Below are 13,086 nucleotides of genomic sequence, written 5' to 3' on the forward strand. Positions count from 1 at the left end.
CTAAATTTTCTCACCATGCAAGCAAGGAAATTGAATAAGTGTTGTTGTTTTTATCATTGATAAGTATACAGAAGTTTGTGAATTTGGTTCACTATCATATTGTAAATTTACTTGAAATAAAAATATAATGACAACTCACCTAACATGCTTAGAAACATTACGACACGGTGTCCTGCACCTGTCATACTCTATTTTAACGGGAGGAATATCGAACTTGGAAAAATCCTCATCATCTATAGTAGCCGCAATCTCGCCTGCTTTTGGCTTTGAAATTTTTGAACAAGTTTCCTCAACTAAAGGAGCTTTAATCCAAGCAAACATAGGAACGCTATAACGTTGCGTTGTTGTTCTACTTAGCCTGTTGTGCGTGGACAACATAAAACTTTTTGATTTATAATGGTTTCTCGATAGATACCTATGAAAAATGGTGCTTCGAATGTAGAATAAACTTTGATTTCACTGGTAGATGCATATGCTTTCAGTGAACGGTCTGTTTTTGAGCAAACGTTTAATAGATTTTCTTTGAACTCATCTCTCGCGCACAGTGCTTCAAATATACTCTTCGAAACTGTATTCACGTGTGAACCGGAGTCTATCAAAAATCAAATTGACATACCTGTGCATCAATCATACCGTCATTCAAACCAGTATAGGCGGTTGCAATCAGATTACCTGAGCTTTGGTCAGGACAATGAGTGTTTGCCTGCAGAGTGAGATACTTTTAGTTATATTTTGTTGAACATTTTATTTGAAATGAATAGAACACACTAGAATGTTGTTTTTTTCAACAAGATACCATTGATATTGATTTTTCATTAAAAAAATTAGATACAATGCAAAGAAATTTGATTGATTAGAATGTCTGTGTTCTTTTCAGATTACTCAGTGTTGTCGCCTATATATTCAACCGGAGATGTTGATCTTTCGGATTTTTCTACGACGGCAATTTTCCTCGGGACCGAGTTTGCATCGGAGTTCTCTACTGGCTCGCCTCTTTGGAAATTATGACATGCACGAACGATGTGACCAATGTATCCACATTTGTAGCAGTCCTGGTTTTTCGATAGACACTCTTCAGAACCGTGGAACACGCTGATGCATCTATTGGATTTGACATCCATGGACATGGTCTCTAGATCTGAGGCCACACCACGTTCATTTTTAAATGAAGCTTTGAAACTTTTATTTGTTTACTCCGCTGTATGGAATTCTACGCATATTATTGTTACCTTGAGCGGTTCTCGAAGACCTATTCCAAGGGCCTCTAGAAGCGGAGACAAATTTAAAGCGGTTATCATTTTGGCGATAAAACTGCTGAGCCACAAACGATTTCTTGGACCTTGTCCACGGTAGCGGCGTCCTCTTGTTGGATACTCAACACGAACCGGAGCAAGCAAAGCTGATTTATTGTTACCGTGCTTTAACTTGAAGTATTCCTCGTTGAGCTTAATTGTTTCAATTTCTTTAACCTTATCAACGATTTCTGGAAAAGTGCCTTTGAGTCGTATCATTTCGAGAGTCATTTTTCGCACTGTTATGTCCTCAACCTTGGACAATGTGCTCTAGACCTTATTCGGGCACAGTGAGGTGCGGATAATAGTGAAACACGTCTTGTTCTTTTGACTTCAGAATTCAACTGCCTTTATTTATCAGGTTCGAGAAGAGGTAAGCTTTCAGAGTTCTATAAAATAGTTTTGATTCGCTCTCACACGCACATCTTTGTTTATGGCAGTACCCGCAGTGGTAGGGGAAAGTCGGGTAAGACGGACACAGCGGGTAAAACGGACACTTTCAGTATTTCGGAAATTACAATGTTTGGAATAAATCTAATGATGGGAATATGTTTTCCTAGGTGTATCAACACTTTCGAGACCTTTTGTAGATTTGTAGCAAGCAAGGTCTCATAATAGTAAACAAAACAAACAAAAAATTTTATGCTACCCCATTCGATGTAATTTTTTGTTCTCAGAAAATAGTCCATAACTCGCTTCATTTTTGGAAATTTCAAGCGTTTCCAACTGTGGAATCTTTATTTGGCTTCCCATTGGCTATCTGGAGGAAAACCATCGAATTTTGGTGGACGGGCTTGAACAACAAACGTCTTGAAAAAAAAGTTGCTAGGTCGGGTAAGACGGACACTTCAAGGTCGGGTAAAACGGACACATAAATTTCTCTAGATATTTCTAATTTTTTAGTCGGTTTGATCTTCCATATGCTTTCAGAAGACCTTTGACAAGTGAAATTGTTTGTCAAAAAGTACTCAGTATCTCAAATAGGCCATAAAAACTGTTTAAAGTTGATCCCTGGTGAAAATAGCACTGTTTATAACGGAATTACGAAAACCACACTGCTCCGCTACCGGATTCAAACCAGTTGGCTCCATTTTGGTTTAAAAACATTCTCAAATGCTTATTTCACAGAAAATGTACAAGTACAGCATTTTTTCCGGCAATATCTACCTTTTCTACGCAGTGTCCGTTTTACCCGACCATTTTGAAAAACTGTAATTTGCAAGCATGTTTTGGATTGCTATAAAAACAGTCTTGATGAGGGAAATTTTCTAATACTAATGGTTGATGTGATAGCAAACAACCTAAACTACCTATCTGACCAAAGACTGCGATGAAAAAGCCAATAACTGATTTGCTATTGCGATTCTACCTTAGGGTGTCCGTTTTACCCGACTTTCCCCTACTAATGATTTCGGTGTATTCTTTTTCATCACCGAAGTTACACATTCTTGCCAGTAACCCAACGCGCATGACGAAGTTCAGGCCAGACTCATCTGCAGCCTGCTCAATCAAAGCCAGTTTACGTCTTTGCATCATCACATCCGAACCAGACGCGAGGTGTGCGTCCAAGCGGTGCATGGCGTTTGAAAATGGAAATCTCACAAAATCGGGAGTCAATGAGGTTGATCCAGTACGTTTATAAATTTCTAGTAGACGCTGTCCTACCTTTACCTTAAAAATTGTATATTGAGTTGCCTCATCAGAAACGCCTGCCAACCTAAGGGAATCTTCTAGAAGATCTTTCCAAGCATTGTATAGCGTGTCTTTCAATCTTAGGCCCGTCACCAAATGGTTTGCATTCGGGCACAGTAATAGATGCGATTGATATTTGATTCATGGTGGAATAGAATCTAGACGGACGGACTCGACGGACCCAAACACCATTGAAATCGCTTTCTGGTGTTTCCGTTCTAGTGTTACGATCATGATTTTGTAAATCTATAATAATTTGTTTAGCCTTGTTTAGCTCCCTGACATGCTCAGCCGTTTTTGCATTTTGTTCTGCAAGTTCATCGACAATATTATGTGACTCAGGGCATGACCTAGCTAGACTGGTCTGAAGCGACCTAATCGTCTCTCCTGCTTTTTCTAGTTCTATGGCCAGTTTGGTAGCTTTGGCTTTTTCCGCAGCTAGTTCATTGACCATTGTATCCATATCGTTATTTTTCAAAATTTTCCTGTAACATACACACATGAAATTTTTCAGTTTTGATTTTAACTTTCGATTCATCTACCAAATATTATTCTTATGAAATCCAAATGAAAATATGGAACATAAACAACTTCAAACCAAGTAACGTTAAATACACCAAGGTTGCCGAAATCACAGAAAAATCTATAATTTCACAGAATTTTGAGCCAATTTTCATCACAGAATCTGTGTCACAGAACACAGAATTTTAGAAATATTTACAGATTTCACAGAATTTTTAAATTTTGGACGATTTTTCAAAATTCATATTTTTTATTCCCATGTAAATTTTGGATAATTATCTTTGAATTTCAAAAATTTGATAAAATAGGTAATGCTTATTGATTTTTCTTAGGTAAAATGTAAAAAAGACGCAATTTGAAATGACTTTTGAATGAAATTAATGGAAAAAGCATCACAGAAAATCGTCACAGAATTTTTAGGTAATATCACAGAAAGTCAGAATTTTTTTTCATTAAAACACAGAATTTTTTTCGGCAACCTTGCTCAGATCATTTCAATATTTCATTAACTTTTAGAATCAATTTTAAATGCATTGCAAAATGTTATAATTTCAAAAATTAATTGAAAAGGGAAACAACCTCTGAATTTGTTTAATTTGGTTGCATTATTACTCAAATAAGTTAGAATTTGATATGATTTGCAAAAAAAAACATATTTCAAATATGAAAGAAAAGTAACCAAAATTGTTATTATATATTGGTGCTGTAATGTATGGTACCGATGCACGTATTCAAATATTTCTTTATAGGGAGGTTAGAAAAACAAAACAATGACAATTTTTCAGTACTTGGAAAGTCGAAGAAAATTAGTTCAAAACACTACTTTTATTATTTTTTTTTTAAGCATGTTTCCATTTTTTTCTTGAATATTTTTTATATCTTGCTAAAAACTGAGACCTCGCTCAGATAATGAAATATGAAGTCCTCTCGCTCCTTATGTGGTTAATTTTCATTAACCTAATCATTCAAAGAGCTCTGAGGCCTCGCGCTGAAATGCTTTAAACTGATTTTGTTTTCACTATTTCTATGACATTTAAGTTACATCATATCTTATTGACACCTCTCGCTCAAAAAAAAATCTTTTTTGTCGACTATTTATAAATTTATAGATGAGACCACTAGCTCAATTTTTGTTGATGGTCGACTAAGTACAAATGAGACCTCTCGCTCATACCATTGATTTAGGATTCCTTTCACTCACAAAAATTACGATGGAGTCCTCGCGCTCCTTTTTTGAGATCTCTCGCTTAGTTTTTTTTGTACGTTAGCCATCCAGTCTATATGTCTCTTTTTTTTTTCTTCTTTTTTTTAACGAAAATATCACTTGGGAAAGAAAAAAATGGCGGAAAAAAATTTGCAAATTCCTCTTTTTTTACCACTTTAATTTGTTATGTAGAATAGATGATGATAACCTTGGGACAGAGAATCGGCATAATTCCGTAGGTTTCTTTTCAAATTCAGTTGTTTATAATACGGGTTAGTACTTACCGTGAGATAGCACTCCCTGTGCCATTATTGTCGTGACCGCGGCTTCCGCGGTGATCCATTTCGCGCCTCACACAAGCTCACAACTCGCAAAACAACGTCCTTAAAAATCAATCAAACCGAACTTCACCCGACCAAAAATGAATTCCGAATACTTTTTGTAAAACTTCCCGAGACCACAACGTATGTTTCGACTCTCGAGAAACAACGTCCGTAAATCAATCCAATAGGACCACACCCAATACAAAATTAATTCCGAATCTCTGCTTGAACCACTTTCCGACACCATAATGTGTGCTTCGACTCTTGAGATATCATCAAGTTTTTGACGATGATGATTTTAAGCCTGATGATCCCTGACTGCGGCTCGGTGCACAGTTGGATTTTGGTAATGTGATGATAAAAAACAGTAGCCATCTTTAATGCTGTCATTTTTTAACAGCTCTGCTTTCAACCAAGGTTGCTGATCTTCGTTTAGAATGATTTTTTAACCCCATTCTAGTCACCTACGATTTTACTCCTCAACATAGAAAGTCTATTTTCTTTACAAACGACACTTTTCTAAACAAGTGTAAATCTTTGATTGAACAAGAAAAAGAAAGCAGCGTGTTGTAGAAAAACTTGAAAGCGACAGATCTTGAAAATGTTTTTGTATGGCCAAATTTCCAAAATGTTCTAAAAGTGTCAAAATTTCTAACACTTTTTTCCAACACCAGTGAACTTGCTCTAATAGATTATCTGATTGAATTTGTGCTTTTAATAATGCCTACAATAGATTCAACAGTACTTCTATGTTTTATTTAATGCATTCAACAAAAAAATAGATTCAACTTTCATCGTAACGATAACTATAGTGGATTCAATTGAAAAAGTACAATTGATGTAACTGTTAATACGATTGATTGAATTATTGAATCTCTATGATTGTTTTATTAAGCGCAACTATTGATATTGTAGATTCAGTTGTTTTACATTTCAAATCAATTTATATTTCTGATAGGCGATTCCATGGAGTTTTTATTTCTGGATGGGAAAAAACAACAATTACATGTATTTATTTATTAAAATTAAACCACGTCATGAAGTTTCCCGTGATGAGCATAAAATGGGCTTGCACTATGTTGCGCGTCTGGTCCTAACCTCATTTCTTACTGGGCGCTTCCGAACGATGAATTTTATCAGTAGGAATTCTAGCTGTTGTGATTTTTTGGCAGCACCAAATCACCACAGTTCTTGAATCTTCTTCTTCGTCGATGTCCCCCAGCATTTTTTTTCTTGGTTCACTAGCTTCTCAACAGCAAATCATTTGGCTACTAGCTATCCGTAAATGTCTTTAGTTTCCTGGGGAAGTGGGAATCTTCTGAGAAGCCAGCAGTTATTTTTGGCAGCTGCTGACACATCATCATCCTGAACCTGGGGTTTGGGATCGGTTCTATTTGTCCATTGATGGCCCTTATGCTCGCTGCTCCCGCCGGAGTATAATCACAGAGAACCAGAGAACGGGCCCCGAACAAATATGTGTCGAATCCGTGTGTAAGAATTTGAATCGTCAGCCATTTTAAAACCGTTAAAATTGGCTTAAAAACAGCACCATCTAGTAGCTAAGAAGCTAAGTGACTCAGCTATTGTTGTCGATTTTTTTTGTCAACAGTTGAGAACACTCAGAACATAAATAACCCAAAATTTACTTCCAGGTCGCACCAACTAGTTTTCTTTTTTTGGGGTATATAAAAAGCAATATTATGAAATTTGCAGCAGGAACTATATGCTCTTTAAACGAAATCTTTTTCTTTTGGCAATGTTGGCTCATTTGGTACTCGTTTTGTATTGAGCCACTGATTTTGTTTGAGAAAAAAACCACATTATTTAGTTGTTTGAAGAGAAAGTTCATATAACATTTTAATTATGCGTCTGTTTAATATGAATTATAATTTCAAAAATAGCTCAGTCAACATTTGCCGCAGGATTTCTGTATGATGTGTTAATTTATGATACCCCTCTATTGGATAAACTCCACTTTTTGTTTAGGATCAGATTTTTTTTAATCAAATTTCACTCATAACGAAGCATTTTAAATCTAATTAATCGAAAGTATCACCACCCATCTTCGTTCGAACATTGCGAAATTCTAGCATGTAAACATCGTCATTTCTGCTAGGATAGGACTTCAGTATCTACCTCCGAAAATATTCGATAATATGAATAGCTTCTAAATATCGAATTTTGCCTCTTAGACAGAGCAAAGTAATTGCATTTTAAAAATTCTTCAAATATTCCCCCCGTCTATTATACTTATTACAGATATCCGATAACACCATGCGCCAATTTTTCATCAATCCTACCTAGATAACAATTTTGTGAAAGAGAAAAGAATACTGAACGGATTTTTAAACATGGGTCATCATCGAAATTTATTCTAAATTATAAAAAAAATTCAATTTAGTCTTGATGTAGTGAATTTCATGTCGACAAAAACAAAAACAGGCCAAAAACTGAAAAACCATACAATTATCTTAATACCCGATTGAGTGACCGAAAATAAATTTGGCTTTGAGCGCATTTTTCTTTTGTTGAAGGTATTATCGTCTGAGCGTGTAGAAAAATGGAAAAAATAAAAGTACCGGTAACGACATCTGGTGGCTCTTAGCTAAGTTGCAAAAATGGCGTCGTTTATTTTGAAATCACGGTTGGTATTTTTGCACACGGTTGGGGCTCCAGCCCGAACTCTGGTTCTCCGTGGTATAATCTAGAAGCGGAGAAAAATTATTAGGTAGTCATTTTATCAAATGAAAAAAGTCAAATTAAACAATCTTTTCCGTTGATTTTTCCAAACGAATTGTTCTCGAATATGGCCATCTACTCCAACAGCCAACGGAGCCAGACATCGGTGGCGTTTCAGCGACAAATAGCGACATGATTTGGTAGCTAGCTGAAAATTTGTTGCAGCTACTCACATCTTGCACCAGTTTTTTTTTTCAATTTGCTGGCTGAGAGCAGGGATGGCTGGCAGGCTGAGAACACACACTACACACATATGTTAAAATACTCTATTTTGTTCGTGCCAACTATATAAACTATTGTTTTAAAAATACTAAGATATATGTTTTAATTTACATTAACAGTTCGAATAATTAGCTGAAAAATTGAAATAATTAGTCAGCTTTTTTCCCGTGCTATGTGAGAAGTCAACCAGGAATGATTGTATCCCATTTACCCGAAAACCATTGCCCAGAATGAATTTTTCCCAGAATGACAAATACCCGAAATCAAACCCCAGAATGAACCATTTCCCAGAAAAAAATTCCCCAGAATGCACCATTTACCAGAAATTTTTTTCCCAGAATGGAACATTTCCCAGAATTTTTTTCCCCAGAATAGAACATTTCCCAGAATGGCACAAATCCCAGATTTTTTCCTCTTGTATTTTTATTTGTTTTTTTTGTTCTAATGAATTCTTCTAAATTGCAGATGATTCGAAATTCATTTTTTCAAAATGATTTTTTTAAATGAAACTACGACTTTGAAATTTTCTAACTAAATTTATTTTAGAACCAATATTGTGCTTTGTTTATGGTTTATGGTACTTTAATGGATTCAATGCTTACCATGGTCCTTTAAAAACCGTGTTGGTATCCGACTCCTCACGCTGCGCGTTCGAACTTCAAAGACGTTTTGTCCTTCACGCTGTCGCGTGGCGGACGGGGCTAAGGGATCACCCCTAGCTTTCACGCAGACCTAGACCAATGTAATGGGGCCGCCGCTTCCGACAGCGGGTCGGCGGCCAGCTCGGATTTGGGAGCTTCGGCGGCTTTGTGCCGCCTCAGCCCCTTCATCCTCGTTGGTTGCGGCTTTGCCGCAAAAGAATAAAGTTATGAAACCCCATTTTTTTGTAACAATTACTTTTTTTAATTAATTTCTAGTAAGGATAAATGTTTTCAATTTTCTGGGAAATGGTTCTTCTGGCGAAAAAATTTCTGGTAAATGGTTTATTCTGGTGAAAAAATTTCTGGGAAATGGTACATTCTGGCGAAAATTTTTCTGGGGAATGGTTCGTCTGGGGAAAAAAATTCTGGGGAATGGTTCTTTCTGGCGATTGAAATTCAGGGGATTTTTCATTCTGGGCAATGGTTTTCGGGTAAATGTAGTACAACCACCAGGAATTTATAATAACGTCCATCGTATTTAAAGTTGAATGCCTGAAATCAATCATACAAATGTAGTCGAATCTATCATATTAACAATTGAATTAATTATACCATTACAGTTAAATCTATTATATTCATTTTTGATTGCTTAAGGGGGGGGGTAGGGTCTAACGGGTATAAAAAAAACACCATTTTCACGATTTTTTTCTAGAGCTATCGTTCAAACAAATGTATTCATTTTTTTTGCATTATACAAAGCATTGTTAAAAGATCATTTAGTAATTTTTTCGTAGAAAAATATTGAAAAATGAGCCGGTGACGGAGCATTTTCGAGGATGTCTTTTAGAAAACAGGATTTGCGGTGGACACTGTATCTCAGCACAGAATCATCTAAAGTCAAAAAAACAGAGCAAAATATTTTTAATAGATGTTTTTCTGGACCCCAACGTTTTTATTTAACTTAAAAATATTTTTAAGAAATTTTTGTGGCGGTTTTAAGTGAAAACTACGATTTTTCACTTAAAAATCCGCCATTTTTCACCTCTAAAATCTCCCCAAAGTAAAAAAATCAGAAAATAAAAACGTTGGGGTCTGGTATTTTATATGTAGAAAATATGTTCCAAATTTGAAAAGAATCGGATAAGTAGTTTTCAAATGACGATGTCCACGGACTTTAAAAACGTGCTTTCGAGAAAAACGCGTTTGAAGTTTCTGCTCTTGCTTTCTTGCAGTATTAGATAGGAGGAGATAAAGGCCTATAACTTCTACAGTTTTGCTTCAATTGACTTGAAAATTTGACACAACATTCTTGAAATGATTTACAATAAGAAAATAAAAAAATAAAAATATCGATTTTTTGAAAGTGTTAGACCCTACCCACCCCTTAAGGTCAATCAGCAATTTGTAGTTGAATCAAATATATTTATAGTTGAATGCCTAAAATCAATCAAACAATTGTAGTTGAATCTATCATATTTACAGTTGAATCAATTATACCAATACAGTTGAATCCATTAAATTCATATTTGATTGCGTTTGATCAATGATCAGTTTGTAGTAGAGCCTAACATTTTAAAATTCATTCGACGAATATAAGCAATAATTAATTGGTTTTAATATTTTGTTCAATTTTCATTATCACTGGTTTTGGTGTTACCTACTAGAAAAAATTAAACAGTGAAATGAATTATTGTTACAATGAAGTGAAAACATTCTTAAACTTCTCACCAGGATTATTTAAATCAATGCTAAATGGTTATTGTTTTAGTATCAGTTACCAGCAATAGTAACTAGTAATATTTAAAGAGTAATTGCTTATAGTTACCAGCACTAGTAATTATCAAATAGTAAATTTTCGAAAAACTCAAACGAAATGTCAAATGAAAGGGCTTGTCAGGAAAATTATTCAAATCAATTTGAGAGAAATCTAAAAACATAATAAATGAACTTTTGATTTTATCTTATTTATTTGTTTAACAATCAAATTCATGGATCCTAACCCGTCTCGCAGAATAAGAAATATAATTTTATTAAGCAAAAGATATTAAATAACGTTATCAGTAATCAACGAACTATGCCCCATCCAAATGAGGACCGGCTTCAGCGTAATGTAGTAAACCAATTCCACTAAACTGACGATGCTGACGCCCAAAAACAGTCCCATTAGTCCACCGCAGCTGGCAATCATTTCCGATACACCGATGATTTCGGTTCTCCTCAGTGGAATAAACTGGGTCTCCTTGAAGTAAATGATCACCTTCGATTGATGTACCCTTAAAATGAAATCGATATTAATCGCTGGTCAAATTCAAAAATGAAAATAAACCGAAGCTTTACTCATCCTTTTCGAATTGTTTTTCCATGTAGCTGAAGACGGTTCCGTTCTGCCAGTTCCAGGGTGCTTGAGAAATCTGGGTCTGGTAAACGATATCGTTACAGGCCGGCATGCAATTGCAGGTTCCAAGATGCTCTTTCTCTTGCTCACCGTCTATGGTTTCGTACTTGAGCATCTGGTAGACCGCCTTCTGATAACAGGGACTATCATGGAGTGTGCAAATAGGCGTGTTCTGAGATCGGGGCATAGAGAATCGGACGCATTCACACATATCTAGGGTGTAGTTGGCTAAACATTCGGCTTCGCAATTTTTCTCGGTGTATATCTGGAAGTAGCGCAGCTTACGCTCATTGGAATAATAGCAGTGACGTTTCTGGGGACTGTAGGTCTCTGCTCGCTTTCCCGTCAACATGACTTGCGGGGTAATGGCGACCGTCAGTTCTGTGTCCAGTGGAACCCGAAAGAACTGGTGACTCATTTGGGGGAGTTCGTTCGGCATATGCAGCATCACTTTGTAGCCCTGGAAGGAGTCCTGTCAGAACAAAAAAATTAGAATTAGAATACACTTGTTTAAAAAATTCTTGCAGTGGTAATTTTCGGTGTCGCGGCTACACAAGTAGTGTTTCCGAATTCTAACTGAACATAGCTTTATGACGGCATTATTGGTTCAACGACTTACCCCACAAAGATAATCAATGTCGCTCTTGTTGACAACTAGTGACATCCCTAGGCTTCCATGATATCCTCCAATGGAAACCCGCAGGGGAAAAGCGTTACTTCCGACACCCACCCGATAACCACTATCCAGAGACCAGTCAGAGTGACGCGTTTCTGAATTGAACGAGGAAGTCGAATGAAGCTCCCGGGTCTTCATAATATCGTTGTTGGCCAGACTGTTGAAAGTATAGCAAAACCCTCTTTCGGTCAGCGAATTACGGAACATTTTCAAACACTCCGTCTGATAACCTTTCCAGTGGCAGGTGTTGAACACCTCGAACGATGGAATCGACATCTTTCGCAGCCTTTTAAGGATTTCATTATCGTACGGTTCCTCGTTTCGATCGTACAGGTTATGATCACATAGCTGTAGAAGTGCTAGCACGTTTTTCACTCTGAAATTGAAGATGATAAATTTACGTAACACCAATTATAGGTTAAAGCATTGAAAAACTAACTTCTCAGCATCGGTAGATTCATTCAACTGGCCACTTCTCACTAACTCAAAGGCTTCGGTAAATTTGAACTGCGAAGATTTAACCTTCGTTTCCGGACAAACGGTGACAGCCGGAAACGGAATCGTATAAATGGACGCCGGCTGCTGGTCAAACGTCACGATGATCGGATTCAGTTTCCACTTTCCGATTACCTCAACTATGTAACTGGTACATAAGTAAGTGGATGTCAAAAATACGGTCAGCCACCAAATCCTGGAATAGAAACCAAAAGTTTAGGGGCAACATTCCAAGTGGATGATGTGTTCCAATTAAAAATTACTTCTCAATATATTTGCTGTTGTTGTTCGCAAAGTATCGCACACAATGAATCGGTGTAACTTGGAAAAATTCTTGTATAATTTCCTTGGATCGTTGTTGCATGTTTGGAGGCACGGAAAAGTAGGTCCACTTGCCATGCCATTTGATATTGGCAGTAGTTTCTGGTTCCGTTTCCATCGGATTCCGAGAAGGGTTTAAATTACCGAAAAAAGAACTGACAAAAAAGATTGCAAAGTTCCAAATGAAAAATAAGACCTGAACTAGTTCGAAAATGAAGGTGAACTGACGTTCAGTATCGATAAGCACACTGCAGAGACGTGTGGGTGCGACTAATTTGTTCAAAACAATTTTTTTTTGGGTTGATTGGAAGTAACTCAATTTTCCGATGTGAGCGTTGTACCAAACAGTATAAGTGAAAATTTTTTAATGAGTACGTTTTCTTTTTTTAACGGCGTTCTTTGAGGCTTAAAAACCAGTAACTCTACACTCAGAAAAATTATGTTTTCTCGATTTTTGGTGGATTTTTCTTGGTGAGGTAACAATAACTTTATTCAGTTCACGTTTCGGTTTACTTCATTTAACATTTTTCAACCATCTTCAGAACTGTTTAAATCAGAGGAAAA

General features: G+C 36.3%; 1 protein-coding gene across 1 annotated transcript; it reads right to left on the reverse strand.

Annotated features, from left to right (window-relative positions):
• Window positions 1-10,634: 10,634 nt before the first annotated feature.
• LOC129749137 (pickpocket protein 28-like) lies at window positions 10,635-12,721 on the reverse strand. Its single transcript, XM_055744025.1, has 5 exons — window positions 12,465-12,721; window positions 12,146-12,397; window positions 11,650-12,082; window positions 10,973-11,502; window positions 10,635-10,908 (listed from the first exon to the last, which is right to left on the reverse strand). Exons 1-5 carry the CDS (start codon window positions 12,638-12,640, stop codon window positions 10,680-10,682), a joined length of 1,620 nt encoding a protein of 539 aa, XP_055600000.1. The 5' UTR covers window positions 12,641-12,721; the 3' UTR covers window positions 10,635-10,679.
• Window positions 12,722-13,086: the final 365 nt, after the last annotated feature.

The sequence above is a fragment of the Uranotaenia lowii genome, chromosome 2 (assembly GCF_029784155.1).
Source record: "Uranotaenia lowii strain MFRU-FL chromosome 2, ASM2978415v1, whole genome shotgun sequence".
Lineage (NCBI taxonomy): Eukaryota > Metazoa > Arthropoda > Insecta > Diptera > Culicidae > Uranotaenia > Uranotaenia lowii.